Source organism: Nelumbo lutea, chromosome 5 (assembly GCF_056320005.1).
Source record: "Nelumbo lutea isolate HS-2025 chromosome 5, American lotus-T2T, whole genome shotgun sequence".
Classification (NCBI taxonomy): Eukaryota; Viridiplantae; Streptophyta; class Magnoliopsida; order Proteales; family Nelumbonaceae; genus Nelumbo; species Nelumbo lutea.
In genome coordinates, this window is record NC_142688.1 from 80,792,015 (window position 1) to 80,810,583 (window position 18,569).

The 18,569-nt window shown below is 38.5% G+C and overlaps 1 protein-coding gene across 1 annotated transcript; it reads left to right on the forward strand.

Annotated features, from left to right (window-relative positions):
• The first annotated feature begins 122 nt into the window (after nucleotides 1–122).
• LOC148853068 (RNA-binding protein 208-like) lies at nucleotides 123–17,290 on the forward strand. The gene is made up of 12 exons (XM_088943564.1): nucleotides 123–676; nucleotides 1,795–1,856; nucleotides 2,187–2,289; nucleotides 5,451–5,527; nucleotides 6,173–6,234; nucleotides 6,344–6,431; nucleotides 6,580–6,655; nucleotides 8,286–8,316; nucleotides 8,411–8,530; nucleotides 14,850–14,935; nucleotides 15,542–15,715; nucleotides 16,744–17,290. The coding sequence occupies exons 1-12, from the start codon at nucleotides 563–565 to the stop codon at nucleotides 17,059–17,061; spliced, it is 1,311 nt and encodes a 436-aa protein (XP_088799690.1). The 5' UTR covers nucleotides 123–562; the 3' UTR covers nucleotides 17,062–17,290.
• Nucleotides 17,291–18,569: the final 1,279 nt, after the last annotated feature.

Here is an 18,569-nt window from a genome sequence, read left to right on the forward strand (position 1 = left end):
CGTGGCACTACTTTTCGGATAAACGGTATTGATACGAAATACATCCCAAATAATATTTCGTTGTCTCATATTCGGATCTATCTATTATCAATTATAAAATAATTCGAGTATGATATCTGAAAGACATATGCCTGAAAAACTTAGCCAATGAGGTGGTTTTCAACAAAATTTCGCGTGGTGTTTGATTCGACAAAACTGTTCCGATACCATGGGTTTTCGGTATCATAGATTTTCCCATGACCCATGCTATAAATATCTACAAAACCAAAAACGAATCTAGTTTATTTTATCCTCCGACTGTTCTCTCCCAAGAAAATCACGTCAGAGAGAGGAAACAACTTGTTTGCAAGGTTACACCTCCAAACCTCGATTTTAGATCTTTCCTCCTCCTCCTCAGCATTATCGACAGAGACATTTCACTTTGATTTCTTAGATCGTTGCATCATTTCGTTCAATTCTTGTCCAAATCCTGGAGACGGAGCGTGAAAATCGTCTCGCTGACGATTTCTAGGGTTTCTTGTCTTCTATTTTTTCTGTTGGAGGCGTTTTAGGGCTTTGGAAGATGCAGCAGAGGTTGAAGCAACATGCCCTAATGCAACAGGCGTTGCTTCAACAGCAGCAACAGCAGCAGCAGCAGCTCTACCATCCCGTGCTCGCTGCCGCCGCGATGTCTCAGGTTTGATCTCTCTCTCTCTCTCTCTCTCTCTTTCTCTATCTCTCAGAGCTTATTTCGTTTACTTTGCTTGAATTATGTGTGCGAACCTGTTTTCATTTTAATTGAACGTTAACACGTTCTTACTTCCATCTCATTGGGGTTTGGTCTAATTAGATCTTCTTTTCTTTTTGGATGATTTTGTACCGAGTGACTTCGCTTGAAATGTCTTCTTGTTTTCATCACAAGATTTATTTTGTTCACACTTCAGCTTATTTTAGTTAAAACGTGACTTAGTGTAAATTTAACACTGAAGTTAGCTCTTGTGTTTTACGGAATTTGGCTAAATTCAAACCAATGAAAAGGTTAACTTTTATTAAATTTCAAAAAGTTGACGTTTTGTTTTGGTAGCTATGGAGGAAAAAATAATGCAAAATTGGGGGAGGAAAGGAGGTAAGGACAACCAATAATAATGGGAAAGTAGTGGGAAGAATAGAAAGATATAAATTATTGACACTTAGGCTCAGTTTGGAAGGAGTATAAACTACAAAATCTTATATTTTGTATGTATTTACACAGTACATATTTGTATTTGAATTCTTTCCAAACCGAGCCTTAGTTTCTCTTGAAATCTCAAAGAATTCCTCAAATTCCAATAAATTTGGGCCCAGACTTTGATTTTTAGGTACACTGATTGGTAAGGATTAGGAAATTTTAATATGTTGTATTCGTGCGCTTTGTTACAACTTAAAACCACATAATTCTCTTGACTCACTGGGTTTGCAAATTCTGTACATTTTAGTCTTATCTTTTTTCTAACTGGTAACTGCAAATTTACATCAGGTAGAAAGAATTTATTACAATTTTTTGTCATTTTCCTACTTTCTTTTCATTTTTCATTTGTTGTCTTGTGTCATCCTTGCTCATTCATGACTTTAGTATGGTTTATCTGTTCTAGCATGGACCAACTGCAGTTTTTTTTTCCCGTTGCTCCTATTTGTTGGCTTTAGAGTGTGAGTTGTTGGCTAGGGTTTTTTATTAGATATTTGTGGGTCCTTCTTTTCATTCTTTTTAAGGGCATCCTCTTAGGTTTTCTAGGTTATCTTCTTCATTTTCTTCTTTTTTACTTTTACATTTTGCAGATGGAGCCGGTTCCAAGTGGAAATCTGCCTCCTGGATTTGATTCATCTTCATGCCGCAGTGTGTGAGTCCTATGCAACAGTTTTCTTTTGTTTTCCTTTCTTTTCTTTTACTTTCCCTTCATGGTGGTTCATGCCCTTAACAGCCTATTCTAGGTACTTTAACTAGAGAACTTTTGGGATGTTTACTTTTTTAGATTTTATGAGCGGAATGGGCTTATTTTTTTGGGACAGCTGTTTCAATCTTTTTCTGCCACATAGCTCAATCCATGATTACCACTAATACATGATTGAGAGTGCTAAATTTTAATCTGGCATACTTTCAATTTTATTCATTATTTGGTTGTCCTTCTCCATGTCATCACCTTTTAATCTGATAGGTCATGATTCTTCAGGTATGTGGGTAATATCCATCCTAATGTGACCGAGAGTCTTCTTGCAGAGGTTTTCCAGAGTACTGGTCCACTTGAGGGATGCAAACTTATCAGAAAAGAAAAGGTTTGTTTATAACCATTGCCAGGTTTTTATGATTATATTTTTGGCTTGCTTATAACATTTCTGATATTCTGATTACCTTTCAGAATGAAGCAAAAGACGATTAGTAGTAGTTAGTTGTAATTGATCAAAAAAAAAAAAAAGACAATTAGTTGTATCCTGGTTTCTCAGAGAACAAATTTGCCCCTCAAATTTAATAGTACAACTATTGGTTCTCAGTATTATTGGTTATTGAATTTAGTAGTACAATTAGTTCTCAATATTTTAGTTGTACCTCCCTCTGCTTGTAATTTACCATATTTTCCCATAATTTTAATGAAGTTGCATGTTATTGATAAAAAATATTTTAGTTGTACCTAGAACAGCCTGTTAGGCAAGGTCCCCCCCCCATTGCATGCAAAGGCTAGCATTCAAGACATCAAAAAGATGCTCGAAGACAAGGGGGAGAGAATGAAGGTTAAGCATGTATACAGAGAGGCAATGATCTTATTGCTAATCAAGGCCACAAAATTCTTGACCAAAAGGACTTCATTCAGAGGTATGAAAGAGTTAGACAAGAAGAACTATGGGGTTGCACTACCCCGAGGATGTGTCAGTGCTTTTTCCCTTTTTTGTACCAGAAGTATATTTTTGCCTTTAAGAAATAGTACATTAAACGCCACTTTATTTTCTAGTATAAATAAATATTTATTACGAAAAAATATTTTCCCTTGTTTGTTTGTAATGCTTGTAATTTTCTAATCCATTAATGAAATTTATTGTTACTCATAAAAAAGTCCTTTCATTTTTTCAATAATTGTAAACACGTGGTTCATGATTTTGTTTGGAGATTGTAGGAGTCTTAAGGCAAGGGGATCCACTGTCTCTATTACCTTTTCACCCACATTGCTGGTGTAATGGGTAGATTAGTTTCTAGAGTCTAGAGCTGATAGAAATAGAATGGAGCTGATCAAGGGTTGGATAGTAGGGAGGATCAATGTAGTAAGAGGACTGTTTAATGCATAGCTGAATACTGAATGATCAAAAAAATTTTCAGTTCTTGGGGTGTCCAACAAACGAGTGTTCAATTAATTACTTAGGTCTCCCTTTAGGAGCAAATTCGTGGTCTAATAATTTTTGGGAGCTAGTGTTGCTAAGGATTGCCAAGAGGTTGGCGTTGTGTAAGAGGAACTATATTTCATTGGGTGGAAGGGTAACTCTCATTAAAATAACATTAGAAAATCTTCCAATTTATCACATGTTGGTGTTTAAAATACTATAGACGGTGTTGAAGACAGTGAAAAAATTAGCGAGGGATCTCCTTTGGGACTCCGGGGGCTGTAAGAGATATCATCTGATTAAGTGGATAAGAGTGCATAGAAGGAAATATCAAGGCGATTTGGAGATTGGGAATGTGGACAAGTAGAATGTGGCTTTGTTAGGTAAATGACTATGGAGGTTGCCAATTGAAAAAGAAAAGTTGTGGCACAAAGTGGTGGTAAGTATTCATGGGCCCAATGAAAATCAATGTGGTGTTGGATTATTAGTTAGAGTTTCTCTTGCCTCTTCTTGGAAATGTAATCACAATATCCCCCCTTGTTTGTCTAATCTTATAGGATATGATGTGTTTTCTGGGCGTAAGCTTAAATTTTGGGAGGACATGTGTGTGGGGGAGTCACCCCTAGGATCTGTTCCCTTGTTCTCGCTTTCTTCTTTTAAGTGTTAACCTATTGCTAATTCTGTTGTACCTTTAAATTCTTCTGAAGTGTTTGATTGGAATTTGGGGTAGAGAGTCAGAAATTTCTTCAGTTTCTAATTTGTTGGGTATATTGGATGGGATTTACCTTGACCTTGGGAAAGAAGATAGTAGGATTTGGGTCACTTTTGCTTCTCTCCTTTTCATGTGTGCCTTGTTTTTCAAACCTTTTTTTGATAAATGTGTTTTTCAAAACTTTGGTTACCCCTTCCCAGGAACCTTTTCCTGTTGAAGAGTTTTGGTGTAAGCCTATCCACCTAAGGTGGGAGCTCTCTATCGGGAAGTTTACCATTAAAGCATCAACACTTGCAATTTACTGCAAAGAGGGAGACCATATTGGGTCATCTCTCCCCCATTGGTGTATACCTTATACCTTGTAAGTTTAATGGTGAGTCTTTCTATCACTTACTAATCTCTTGTTCATTTTCTCTTAGTATTTGGGTAAGGATCTTCTCTATTATTGGGTGCAGGTGGAATACTCCCAATTGTGTGGTTAACTTGTTCTCACCAGTAACTTTGAGTTGACCAGAAAGGAGGGGATGAATCACATGGAGGTGTGCAAGGGAGGAATAATATGGACTTTATGGGAGAGAAGGAATGCTAGAACTTTTGAAGATCAGGAAAGAATTGAGGTTCGTGAGCAAATCTTTGATTGTGTCATCTACAGGGCAGCTTTGTGATTAAAAATATTGGAGTTTTGTCACCCTTTCTATGGATGACATCTTGAGAAATTGGGCTGCAGTAGCGGGCTCATTTTCGGTGAAAAGGAGGGAGGTGACAAGGCATGTAAATGGATGAAACCAAACAGAGGATTTTTAAAGCTGAATTTTGATGGTAGTAGTGTTGGTAATCTGGGGTCCTTTGGTTTTGGGAGTATTTTCAAAAATGAGGAGGGTAATGTAGTGGCGTTATACTTGGTGTTCAATTGGTGTTGGGGACTCAATAAAAGCTGAGTTAATTGCAGCTGATCCAAATTTCGAAACCCATCCAAGTTATACCCCTGTTTTATTGGGAGTCAAAAGGTCCGGGCCAATGGAGATTTAAGAGAAAAGGAAAGAAGGGATTTAATAGGGTAAAGATACTTCTGGTGTCTGGAATTGTATGCAACTGGGAACTGGAAAGCTCTCTTGTCACCAGTTAACGAGTCAACATGTCTAGTCAGGTTTGAGTCTGACAATATTGCTTTGTAGATTGTTTTTCTAATAAGAAAATTTGGTTTCAAATTTTCAATTTTATCCACTTCTTCCATTTTAGTTGTCTGCAAAAATAACTTAGAGATGTATTGGGATCTGGCATTTGTCTTTACTAGTTCTTATGCAGACAGAAAAAATTGTTCACCTATAAATGCCGATTGTCTATGCCTTGAAACTTGATCCTGCTTTGTTTTAACCTCCTGTGATGCTTAGATTCTTTTATTCTTTATTTTCAGTCTTCTTTTGGGTTTGTGGACTATCATGATCGAAGGTCTGCAGCACTTGCTATAATGACGTTGCATGGACGACAACTGTAAGATTGCACTCTCTTAAATCATACACAATGGGCTTGGGGATCTATTTGGAACTTGTTTATCTAACTAACACTTCTTAATTTTCATGAGGACTACACAACAGTTAATTGCTGCTAAAACCTGGTTTTAAGGAGATTTGGTTTTCAGCAATGCTTATCTAATTGTTATTTTGAGCATTGCAATGCTAGATGGAAATCCAAATTAAAAATTGAATGTTTGTCTTTGGAATGCTTCAATTGCCAATTTGGTTATTTTGATTTGAGGTATGGATGTTATATTCAGAGTTTTTTAGTGCAGAGGCATGCATAGTTTAGGATACAAGATCCATATGCCTCTGAAGTGCAAGGAAGCATAAGCCTCCTCCTCCACCTCCTCATCTTCTTCTTCTTTAATGAAGCGTACTGCATGCACCTCATGAAAAATGTATTTGAAATGTGCATCTTAGAGGCATCCATGCTTCCAGGCATACACCTCAGGGTGTTTTGAGTGCACCTTGCCTGGAGTATGCCTCAAAACACCTTTTAAAATATTGGTTATATTCTTTCATCTTTCTGATTCAAACTAGCACCTTGTATTTTAACTCCTTGTGTATTGCTGGTCTTATAAGTTCTCTTTTGACTTTTTGCTATTTAATACATTTGCAGCTATGGCCAGGCAATTAAAGTAAACTGGGCATATGCTAGTGGCCAGAGAGAGGATACTTCAGGTTTGCTGTTCTTTCATACATCTTTCTCCCTCCCCCTTCCCCCAGTTTTCGTTCATGTGGATTGTCCATTTGTTCTTCTATGTCTTAATTGACCTGACCTTGTTGGTAGGGCATTTCAATATTTTTGTTGGTGATCTAAGTTCCGAGGTCACTGATGCAACTCTATTTGCATGCTTTTCAGTATATCCAAGTTGTTCGTAAGTTCCACATTTCTTTTAAGATACCTTGTTTTATTATATTGAACTCCAATATCTACTGCAGTGATACTTTACAATTTAAGCGTTGTTTTGGATCTTCTTCAGTTGAGTGCATATCTGATTGATTATTGTTCAAACTGTTTTGCAGGGATGCAAGGGTTATGTGGGATAACAAAACTGGGCGATCAAGGGGGTTTGGCTTTGTTTCTTTTCGTAACCAACAGGTATTGTTCTTTTAAATATGAGTATTTCCCCCCAAGCTAGAACTGACTCCTAAGGAAGAAGCCTCCAAATTCCTGTCCTGGCTTGGTGAAAAGGAGGTAGATTCAATTTGGTCTAGGAAACTTCTCTCTTCATTTTATGTGTTTCTAGCAAAATGTAAATTCGTAAAAAGAAAATTCTTAAAACTTGGTAAGTGATGGGGAGACATTATTGATAAAAAAATTGTGGAGACATTAATACATAATCATGGAAGACAACAAAACATAAAAATGACAAATTACAACCCTCATTACAAAACATTCCATATTACACTATCTTGGGCAGCAAGGGCTGCCCTAAAATAAAATCTCAAGTAATGTAAAACATATTAAGTCTACACTGTCTTCATTCTTTCTGAAAACTTAATAATCGATATCCAAAGTATATCACTTTTCAAGGAAAGCTTTTTTTTTTTTTTTTTTTGATGGGCAAAAAAAAGACTTCTTTTGATAGATAAATTATGGTACCAGTTACCAATAAAAAATCTATCATAGAAATAAAGCTATTTTTAGTTTTCCTTTTAATAAATTTTCTTTTATTATAAAAAAGAATATCCAAAGTCTGGATTCCAATGCTTTTCTATCTAGTATCTGTGTCCTCATACTCAAGATGCACCGGCAACCACTCCATTATCATAGAACTAATGTCAACCATAATTCTTCTAGAAGACTGATACTTTCTATAAAAACCATAATTTTTGTTTCTCTTCCTTCCAAATGTCTCAAAGAACAACAAAATGCAATTACGATCCAAAATATTTTTGCCTTTTTTCCTTGACCAACGGATGCCCTTGAAGAAGAAAAGTTTCATGTGGCTGGAAGAAGTTTGAGTCTGAGAGCCACCTTTTTGTACAAAACATGCCAAAAGTTAGGTCTGTAGTCCACCCCTTCAAGACCTAGATATCCAGGATTTTGATCTTGTAAACAACACAAGAAATTAGGTCCTAATGAACACTACCCGAACTGAACTGACTCAATTATATAGCATCCTGTCTGCTTTATGTGTCCCGATTGCAGCTTATTTTTCTCTTTCACCATAAGAAAGACCTATTTTTCTTATTATATACTTGTAGTATTATCATATTATTAAGTCCAAATGTGTCAATTTAACAAATAAATAGGTTTATTGTCAAAAGACCCAAGTCCCCATTATAGACCCTACAGGGTCTTCTTTGGACTGGTTGTATAGCCTAAATGGACCCTACACGATCCATTGACAGCACTATGAACAAATGGTATGTGTTGTCTTCCCAGCTTTTAGGCATAAACAGAAGCTGGTCAAATGACAACATCTAGGTTTTGAATGATCCATGGTCAATGTGTTTTTCAAAGAGAGCAACCAAGCAAATGCTTCCACCCTTGGTGGGATCATATTACACCACACTTTTCTAATACCTGATTGCTCAAGTTGGTTCTATCATGAGAACATAATAGAAGGATTTAACCACCATGAAATGACCATAATTGCTTCGAAAACAGAGAAAGAATGTCTATTAGCATCAGCGGCATTATTCTGTAGATGATTGAAAACATGAAACTTGCACATAGACAATGTTAGCCATTAATTACCTTCTCCAATATGATTGTTTTGCAGGATGCGCAGAGTGCTATAAATGACTTGACTGGTGAGGCATCTAATGACTGTTTACTTTTCTTTTTTCTAAGGTTCAGAAATAAAAGAACTCACATGACAGTTTTGTCAAATTTCCCGACTTTCAGGGAAATGGCTTGGGAATAGGCAAATAAGATGTAATTGGGCAACTAAAGGAGCTGGCTTTGATGAAGACAAACAAAACAGTGATAACCAAACAACGGTCATACTTACAAATGGATCTTCAGGTATTTTGTAACTCTTCTACTTATAACTGGACTACATGCATTTTCTGGATAACTTAGACTTTAAGATAAATTGGGATTGGTTACAAGTCATCCATATATGTGTTATTTCATCATTCTAGGCTTCCAGTCTCATGTATTGTCTTACCTAGGTTTGTGGCATGGGCCACAGGAGTCTACACTTGTGAAGAGGTTGGCATGACAACCTCCAAGAATGTAAGTCTTCTCAGTTAGTGAAGTAAGTGTTGTCAGAGTCAGACTGGATTGGAGTGTTGGGATTGCCAGAAATGAGAACCTACAACCAAAATGGTTTTTCTTTTTCTTCTTCTTCTTTTTTTTTTTTTTTTAAGTTGCCTGGTTCTTAGAAATGTTGTTGTTTTGATTGGTGTTGTAACCTCTAATATTTATTGTTTATGCTTATTTTTATGTGAAATGGCTTTAAAGGACAATATGGAGTCATTTTCTATTTTCTGTTTATTTATTTATTTATCTTTTGCATTTTCATTTGGGTGAATTGTGATGGTTCAACTAAACAGTTGAACTGTATGGTCTGTGGTTCAGTGACCAAAAATATTCTGGTTCTAATCCAAGTCTGATAATATTGAGTGAAGTTACTCAATATATCTTCTTAGTTCTTACAAAGGAAAATATAAACCAATTTAGTTTCAAATAATGCTATCAAAGCATTGATTAGTTATCAACTAATCAACCGACTGGTCAATTGAGGGTGAAACTAACTTCATCACTAATTGGTTGGTTGCTTCTCATGATGTAGTTGTCTAGTATGACAAAGCATTGGTTAGGTCAACTAGTTTTTTTTTTTTTTTTGGATCAATAACTCAGGAAATCAATTTCATTGGAAAGGATTTGGATGAAAGGGAGTTAGAAGCTTGGGTGATTCTGGAGTGGGGAAGAGAGAAGGTGCTAGGGGTGAGGAAGATGCATGTGGAGCTGTGGCTGTTCATGTTTCATTCAAGGTAGTTCACAGAGGTCTTAAAGAGGGAACAAGTAAAAGAAAGGGAAATGGACTTAAGGTTGGATTGGTTCGCAGCAGCGGGGAAGCTTAATGGGGGAAGGGCGAGCTACACAACATGGATTGGTGTCGTGGGGATCCCACTTCATGTGTGGAGTGTTCTTACCTTTGTAGAAGTGGCTAGAACATCCGGGGATTTCCTAAAATATGATGATCACAGTAGAATATGGGAGAAGCTAGATGTTGCTAGGATTTTGGTTGAAGTAGAAAACCCAGCAGATGTACCTGGGAGGTTAACGGTGGAGTTTGCAGGGGAGTAGTACGAACTTAGATTAATGGTAGAAGGAGCTGATGAAACTTATCACAGTGTGGAGAAACAACAATCAAATCACAGGGAAAAAGGGAGGTATGGTCTGGTGAAGGTACCGGCTGCTTTGAATCTCAGGGGAGAGAGCAAAGGAAGGCCAGGAGGAAGGGAGGAAGTTGAAGAGTTGGGAGGGGGAGGAAGAAGACGTTGAATCATATCAAGGTTTATGTGAGAGGATACACGTGGATGACGAGGTGGCTAGGGATGAGAAAGAGGAGGGACAGGTGGATGGGATGGAAGTGGACCTGAAGGATAGAGGGGGCTCTTGTGAGGGACTGGGGAAGAAGGGGAGGGAGGAACAGGCAATAGCTGGTTGCTTCTCTCAATTAAAAAGAAACGAAGACCACCATTCAGCAAGTTGGCGGTTGAGCTTAAAAAGAAAAGAAGGTGCAGGAAGGTAAAAAAACTCAAGGGGATCTTTGGAAATTTCTCCTATGTCTGCGAAGAAAGGCAATTTTGAGTCTTCTTCTTTGACCAGGAAGAGGAAATCGACTAACAGGGGAGATTAGATTTGGGTGATCTCAAGATATGCAGGGAATGAGAAGATTGGGGTTTGGGAGGGAGGGAAGGTGAAGTTCCTTTGGGCAGATTTAGATGGGGTGGAGAAGGGAGCAAATTCGGAATCAGTGGACAGAGACAAGTTAGTGGCGACTGACAAATAGAGAAAGCAACCATTGAAGAAGACAGGGTGGAAGAAGTTAGAACGGAGAAGACAATTGGAGACAGGACGGCAGTCGTGGATGGGGTTGAGGGACTTCCAAACAGGGTGGGAGAAGTTAGAATGGAGAAGACAATTGGAGACAGGATGGCAGTCGTGGATGGGATATGGCCTTTGGGGACAAAGGATCCACTATGGCTGGGGTTGAGATACTTCCAAACAGGGCCGAAGGAGGTTCCAGTCAGGAAGAGGCGAGGGAGTCTGATGAGGTAAGGATAGCTCCTAGATTTTTGGCTGAGATCTCTTCTCCCCCTGGGATACTTTTCGTCCCTAATTGTCCTTCAATTAGAGGTGTCTCTGGGGTTGATTTTGAAGGGGGAAGGAAGTTGGGATCTTTCGAAGGGGATGGGAAGTCTGGCACAAAAAGAAAGAGGGGCAAAGGAGAAAGAAAAGGTATATAATAGAAAGAAAAAAAATGAAAGATAATGTGGAGGACAAGGCGAGAAAGGGAGAATTGTGGTTGAAGGTCTCAAGGGGTAAGGCAGCTCACACTCAGGAAGAAAATGGAGAGGTGGAAGGAAGACTGGTGTCAGAAGTGGGGAGGAGGAAGGTGGGCATAGAAGAGTTGGCAGAAAGACAGATTGAGGTAGGCAAATCATTGGGTCTGTTTTTCATGGGAGAAGAGGTGGTGAGAAAGGCCATTGATCTGTACAAAAGGTCTAGAAGGGTGGAACAAGAAAAGAGTGCGATTGGGGGGAACTCTGAAGAAACAGGGGAAAAGGGGGTGGGATGAATAGCGGGGTTGACGGAAGAGGAGAGAAGTGGTTAGGAATCTGTCAGGGGAACATAGTCCTGATGTGGTTCTGATACAGGAAACTAAGCTGGAGCATTTTGATTTAAGGATGATGAACGAGATTTGGGGGTCAGACAGAGGAGAGTGAGTGGTCTGAGCTGGATCAAGGTTCTAAATATCGATAGCTGTATCGGTGCTTTTTTTATGTTTTAGTTATTTATTTTTACAAAACCAGTTCAGAGGGGTCAGTTTAAGTCCCAACTACCCTCTGAACCATGGCCTGACCCGATACACCCCCTGTAGGGGCATATCAGGAAGGCCCCAATATGACACATATTGGCCGATATGTAATGATATTTTGAACCTTGAGCTGGATGCACTGGGTCTGTCAGGGGGTATGGTGGTATTGTGGGATTCGAGTAGCCATGGCTGTTTAGGATTCTGTTAAGGAAGCATAGTCCTGACGTGGTTCTTATACAGGAAACTAAGCTGGAGCATTTTGATTTAAGGATGATGAACGAGATTTGGGGGTCAGACAGAGGAGAGTGGTCTGAGCTGGATGCACTGGGTATGTCAAGGGGTATGGTGGTATTGTGGGATTTGAGTAGCCATGGCTGGTAGCCTTGGACAGTGTATTGACAGTTGATCATCTGAAATTTAGAGGTTTTAGCATGGCTAACAGATGCTGTCTATGTGAGGGGCAGGAAGAGGATGCTACTCACTTATTCATATCTTGTAAGTTCTCAAGTTTCTTATGGAAGTGTTCACATCTACGTTTGGGGTCTCAGGCTTCCACCCAACTTCAACAGCAGAAATTTTCTCCACTTGGCTCAGGCTGAGGGGGAGTGTGAAGGTAAAGTTGCCATGTTGTTGTATCCCATTTGCAATCTGCTGGAACATTTGGAAGGAGAGGAACAGAAGGATCTTCGAAGATAAAGCCTGCAACATGGACGAGATGGTTGCTGTTGTGGGCAGATCAGTGATAGACTGGTGAAGATACATTCTTTTTGCACTGGGTTCTGTTGTGGGGGGGGGGGGGGGGGAGAAATAGGAGGCTATTTGAAGGAAAGGAGTACTGAAGAGATTGTGGCTTCGGTTAGCAAACTCATCACCAGCTGGGTTATGTGTCTTCCAGAATTTGAGCAATCTAGTCCCTCAGACTTTGCAGATAATTTTTGGAATTCCTTAGAAATTTAAAGTTGTAATATGAATCAGTTCAGTCTGAACTGAAGCTCTTGATTTATGTTTTGCTTTGAGTTAGGTGTCATCTTGACACCTGAACAGCTTGTATCTGTTTTTCTTATTAATAAAATTTTATGTTTTTACTTACCAAAAAAAAGACTGGTTGCTGATTCTTCCAGAGTAATCCTGGATTTTCAGGTATGTATTGTGGAGAATGCTCTCTAATCTGAATTTTGATCTTTGTATTCGGGTGATGACTTATCACCCCTTGCTGTAACTTCTTTTTCCCTTTAATAAAATTATTATTTTTACTTATCAAAAAAAAAAAAAGAAAAGAAAAGAACAAAGAGGACACCAGATGACTTATCACCACCCCCTGCTGTAACTTCAATTATTTTGTTTGTCTTTATCTTTAATTATTTAAAATAACATGATATGTATTTTTATCGTTTATATAGAGTTGAGATCTTCTGCCAATAAAACACATTCCAACCCTCTGCCAACTTGATCTAACACCACACATCTCACCATGATACTTGGACCCACCATGTATGAGATGTGTGTTGTGAGATCAGTTGGTGGGTTGTTGGAATGTATTTTGTTGGCTGGTGATCCCAACTCGTTTATATATGCATGTGGTTGCTTCAAGCAAGGTTCAAGATATCCAAATGTATCAGTGTGTATCATACAATTCATATAAAATTTTGATCTCATCAATACACTATTTCCTTGGAGTTAGGCTATTTCATTGGCCTTAACCTATAACAAAGGTCACATGATAACCCCTGACAAATTGTCAAATAAAAAAATGAAACATGCAATTTGTCAAGAGTATCATTGATCAAAAAAAAAAAAGTCAAGAGTATCAATACTTCAAACTTTGTTCAAGTACTTGTGATGGGATTATTGGAATACAATTCCTGATAATTTATTAAATAGAAAAAAAAAACATAAAGATAAAAGTATATAGGTTCTTTTAAGTTCTCCGATTGGTGATGTATTGGTATGGAATTGCCACAAATGAGGGGTGGTACATCAAATGGTCAAAGGTTTCACACTTTTCTTGAATAAACAAAGGCATAACTCCCTATCCTTGCCTGTGTGGTCTAACTTTTTATGTTAACCAAACAATGCAAACTAAATGTACAATATCATTCTTCTATTGCATATTTGCAACATAAACCTTTTTATGCAATGGCATCGATATCTTAAGTTCAGAAATACTTTTTTTTCTGGTCTTAATGGAATGGAATGGTGAAACAGGATTCATGTAGCTGACCCCATATGGCTAAGCTGAGGCTTAAATGATGATAATGATGATCATCATCTTTTATTTTTTATTTTTTTTTTTATTTTTCTGGTCAACTAGTAAGTGCCTGGCAATTGACTAGAGATGCCAAATCTAGTCATTACTTCACCATGGTGATGATAACTAGTTTCAAATGGTTGACTAGCACCAGTGTTTAGTGCACAAGTAAGGCACGTTTCAAGGCATGCACCTTGGTTGAACCTAAGTGATGCCCCATTCAATAGGTAAAAGGTGTGTGCCTGTGTTGCCTTGCACTGCTTGTTGCACTCTTATCGTTTATTAACTAAGCAGAAAATAAAGACCTTTTGAATGCATGAAGCCTTTTTGATGCCGTCAAGATATCAGATAGCAAACTCTAAAATAGAATGAATTGCGATCAAAATCACAAACCAACTCCCTTATATAGACCGAAACTTCTTATTTACCTTTTCATTGGCGCTTGTGCACTAGGAGATATATTAAGAATTTCACATTCTTGAATTGTTGAGTGGTTGAAGCACTTTCAACATGATCCACATCTTTTTTCTTTCACTTTCACTTTGGATTTGTTTTATATTTATATGCTTACGTATTTTGGTTTGAGCTAATAGGATTTTTAAAACATTTTTTTTTGAAGTTCAGGTTTCCGTATTTTTCATATATTATTATTATTTTTTTCAAAAAGTTGCACCTTGCTTCATCTGGGCACACACCTTGCCTTGTGCCTCAGGCACTGGAAGGCCCTTGTACTTTTATTGTGCCTCCTGCTTTTAAAACACTGATTAAATTAAAGTATCAACCATATACAATAATCAATGACACAATTGCATGTATTCGTGGGCTCAAAATAGTCTTAGGTATCTGGCTCTAGGCTTCTCTTGTAGAAGTGGCACTCATATGTCGGTTACATTTTAAAACATTTAGTACAATGATTGGAGCATCTTCTTGAGCAGTGTCTTAAGAGTTCTTACAATGCAAATAACAGAATGAATATGACCTTCATGGGAGTTTGGTGTGCTGAGCTACTTTTTATCTCCCCCCACCCCCCAAAAACAATGCAGATGGAGGTCCAGAGAATACCAATGAGGAGGCACCAGAAAATAATCCAGCATATACTACTGTCTATGTTGGCAATCTTGCTCACGAGGTATTTAGTCTGATACCAAATATCTAGTCTTCTCCCCTATGTCTATGTTAGCATTATTTTTCAATGATAATAACATCACTATAGGTTCTCTTCTCTCATATCCATATTAACCTCTTGCTTGGCTAAAGTATCAGCCATCCCATTAGCCGAACTTCTTACCCCTTGTATCCTCAAAAGTCATGCTGCTGGTTAACCATTTAAGCATTTTATTTCATCCCTGTAAATCCAGTCACCCAAAATACAGATTTCAGCTTCCTAAGCCATCCCGCTACTAGCTTGGAGTGTCCAACAATCAACTGTCTGTGTTTAAATCTTTTGCTATTTGCACCCCTTGAATGACCATAAGAAATTCAGCCCTGATCGAGACCCCCCCATACCCACTGGTCCTGAAGAAAAAGCGACATGACCTTTATTTCTAGAAACACTGCCTACTTCAAAAGGGCTCCGATTCCTCTAGCTGCTTGCATCAATATTTGGTTTGATAACATCTTCATTAGGAGGTGACCAACAAGAGGGTCTGGTTTCTTTTTTGAACAATTATTTGCACTTCACGCCAATTCCTCATATCACAAGACACATGAACCTTATAATCACATTCCTTGCCAGGTGACACAAGCGGAACTTCATCGTCAGTTCCATGCCCTTGGAGCTGGGGTTATTGAAGAGGTGCGCATCCAGAGGGAAAAGGGGTTTGGTTTCGTCAGGTACCACAGTCATGAAGAAGCAGCTTTGGCCATTCAAATGGCTAATGGGAGGATTGTATGTGGAAAATCCATGAAGGTAAGATATCATTACCAGATAAACTCTTGCTTTCCCCTCTTTCCTTTCATGGACTGTTGCCCTCATTTAATACAAAGCACGACAATAGGTTAGGGCATGATGATCAGATGGTATAAACTATAACCATAGGTGCCATGAAATTAGGATCTTTTTGTGTGGGATTACAGGAATAAAAAAAGTTTATGTTCTACCACGAAATGTCGTTGATCCTAACTGTAGTTTGGCATCTTTTTTGGTGGGCTTTATTGAAATATACCACAATGTTCTACAGCAAAGACACACTGCTGGAACTGTAAATATTTGTAGGGAGGATACGTCTGTTCTATCAGTACAAATGAAAAGAATATGGTTATTCCAGCAGTTGCATAACAATGCAATAATTTTAGCATCCTTGCTGTAAACCGCTTCTATATTAGAGCATCAACAAGTTGATCAGTTGACTCAAAACTTTGGGCACTGACGACTCGGTGCATCCCGGAGGAAGGCTGAAACAACAGAACCACTGCCTTGTCATGTTAACTACAAAGTTTCCGTCATGCCCTTCTATAAATCTCTTTGGAGTTTGGGTACCTGCCATGCGATTGAATTTGGAGCCAGTATAACATTTTTTATTTCGTATTTTGAGTGGGAGGGGGGAAGGAATCCTCTAGGTCGAAGTATTTTTTTTTGTTTTTTTAATTTTTTCAAAGGTAAAGTATATTGCGAAGCTTAAATTTAATTTCAACCTTGCGCCTAGATGTGATGGTTGCAGTGCAGTTATCCCATCAGGTCTGGCTTATATTCCTGGCCATTGATTTTATCTCAAGTGATTGCCAAACTGCCTACTGCCAAGAAATAGCCCTTGTAATAGCTGGGATTCTATATAAGTATTTTATTATGGTTTCGCTCGACAAATACCTGCATCAATATGATGATGATTGGTGGAACAGCTTTAATTGAGACCCTTGTGTAAAATCATAAAACATACTTTTTGTTGACTGTAGCATTATTCATGCCTAAGACGTGTTTTTGGATTTGTTTGTTTACAGTGTTCGTGGGGTAGTAAGCCCACCCCTCCAGGAACTGTTTCAAGTCCACTGCCCCCTCCAGTCCCTCCCTTTCAGATACTCCCGACTCCTGGAATGAATCGGGGCTATTCTGCAGCCGAGTTGTTGGCCTACCAGCGCCAGCTTGCCATGAGCCAGACTGCTGGATCTGGACTCTCGGGACAGGCTCTTATGCAAATGGCAGGTCAGCAGGGCCTTGCTGTAGCGGCTTCAATGGGATTGAGCTCTGTTGAATCCCAAACCATGTATGATGGTTATGCTAACAATTCATCCAGTCAGCAGCTGATGTACTACCATTGACATTTTGGGTGATATGCTGTTAACTCTTTTTTTTTTGTTATTTTTGTTATTTTCTGTTTGGTTGCACTGGTGTCTAGATTTTTATTTGATTTCTGCTTTTGACATGTGGATATATGCGACGAGATGTTGATTTACCTATACTACAAGTATACGGTTCTGTTTCTTTTTGTTGGTTCTCTTCGCTTTGTAATTTCTTCTATCGGATAATGTTAAATAGATTCCTTGAAAATTACCTGAGCCATTTCTTGTTTGCTTTACCATCCAATTCTATCCAATCCAATGGACGACAGTGTCACAATTGATAGACTTCATTGGGTTAAGTAAAAGTTTAAAATAAAACATTATCACGGATGTTATTTTTCTTAGATCGCTATATGCGGAATTGGGCTTGAAAAATGAAAATGAGCCCGAGGGTGGATTCTTACATATATTTATCCAAAGCATCCAGAATGTGGTGATTTAAAATTTCAAATAGAGTTTCATGGGGTAGGCATACTAAGGCTGCATTTGACATTCTGGATTCATCTCCTTTTTGCAGTTAAAAACTTTCATAAAAAAAGAGATATAAGTCCTTAAAATAAGGAATGCCAAATGCAGCCTAAGTCAGGTAAAGGCACAATGGTGGTCGTAGATGGTCTTGAAGGAGATTTTGGTAAGTTGAGAAAGGTAGTAAGAGAAGGGTTTTTCAATTCGGAAATATGAGAACCGGGATAAGGTTGGGTGTATAGAGAGGTATTGGCCTTGAGAGATGCAAAGCTAATTTAAGGCTTGGTTATGAACGTGTGAGGGGACCTCTCCTCTCATAGATCCCCTATTTATAGATTTTCTAGGAGACTTTCCTGCTTAGGGAAAGTTGATGTGATCAGCACGGTACTTGAGATCCCATTCTTTTTGGATGTTCGCACGTGGACATGGGTGCAATTACTCCTTTTTGTATTCTTAGGTGGGTGGGTTGGAGAAGCATGGCCCTAAGAATGCTTGTGTTGAATATGGATACGGACACCATAGAGTTGCTACCATAATGTGGGATCTGCCAAGGGGAATGTGATGGGGAGGCTATGTATGTGCAACAGATATGTTAGGGTTATGATGATCTATGCGATGAGTAGCTAATTACAAGGTAGGTGAAGATTGCAATAAGGATTTGCAATGCTGTGTATTATCATGAGATTTCCTTGTGATAAAGGATAAGAAGCAATTATTATAGACTTGTGAGATAGTTGCACTATGGTTCTGCACTATTATTAGACCTGTTCATGGGCTGGGTCAGGCTGGGCTCGGGCCGGGCTTTCACATGGTGTCAATGTAAAATCTTTAGGCCCAAGCCTGGCCTGACCATCGGGCCTAAATCTTAGGCCTGAGCCCATCTCTCAAAAAAGCCCGAGGTCTGAGCTCAACCCCGAAGCCCGAAATGAGCAGCAAATAAAATGATTTCAAGCTAACTAAAATCAAATAAAATGAGCAGCAACTGTAATTTTGAACAAACAAAATGACTTCAGTACATCACA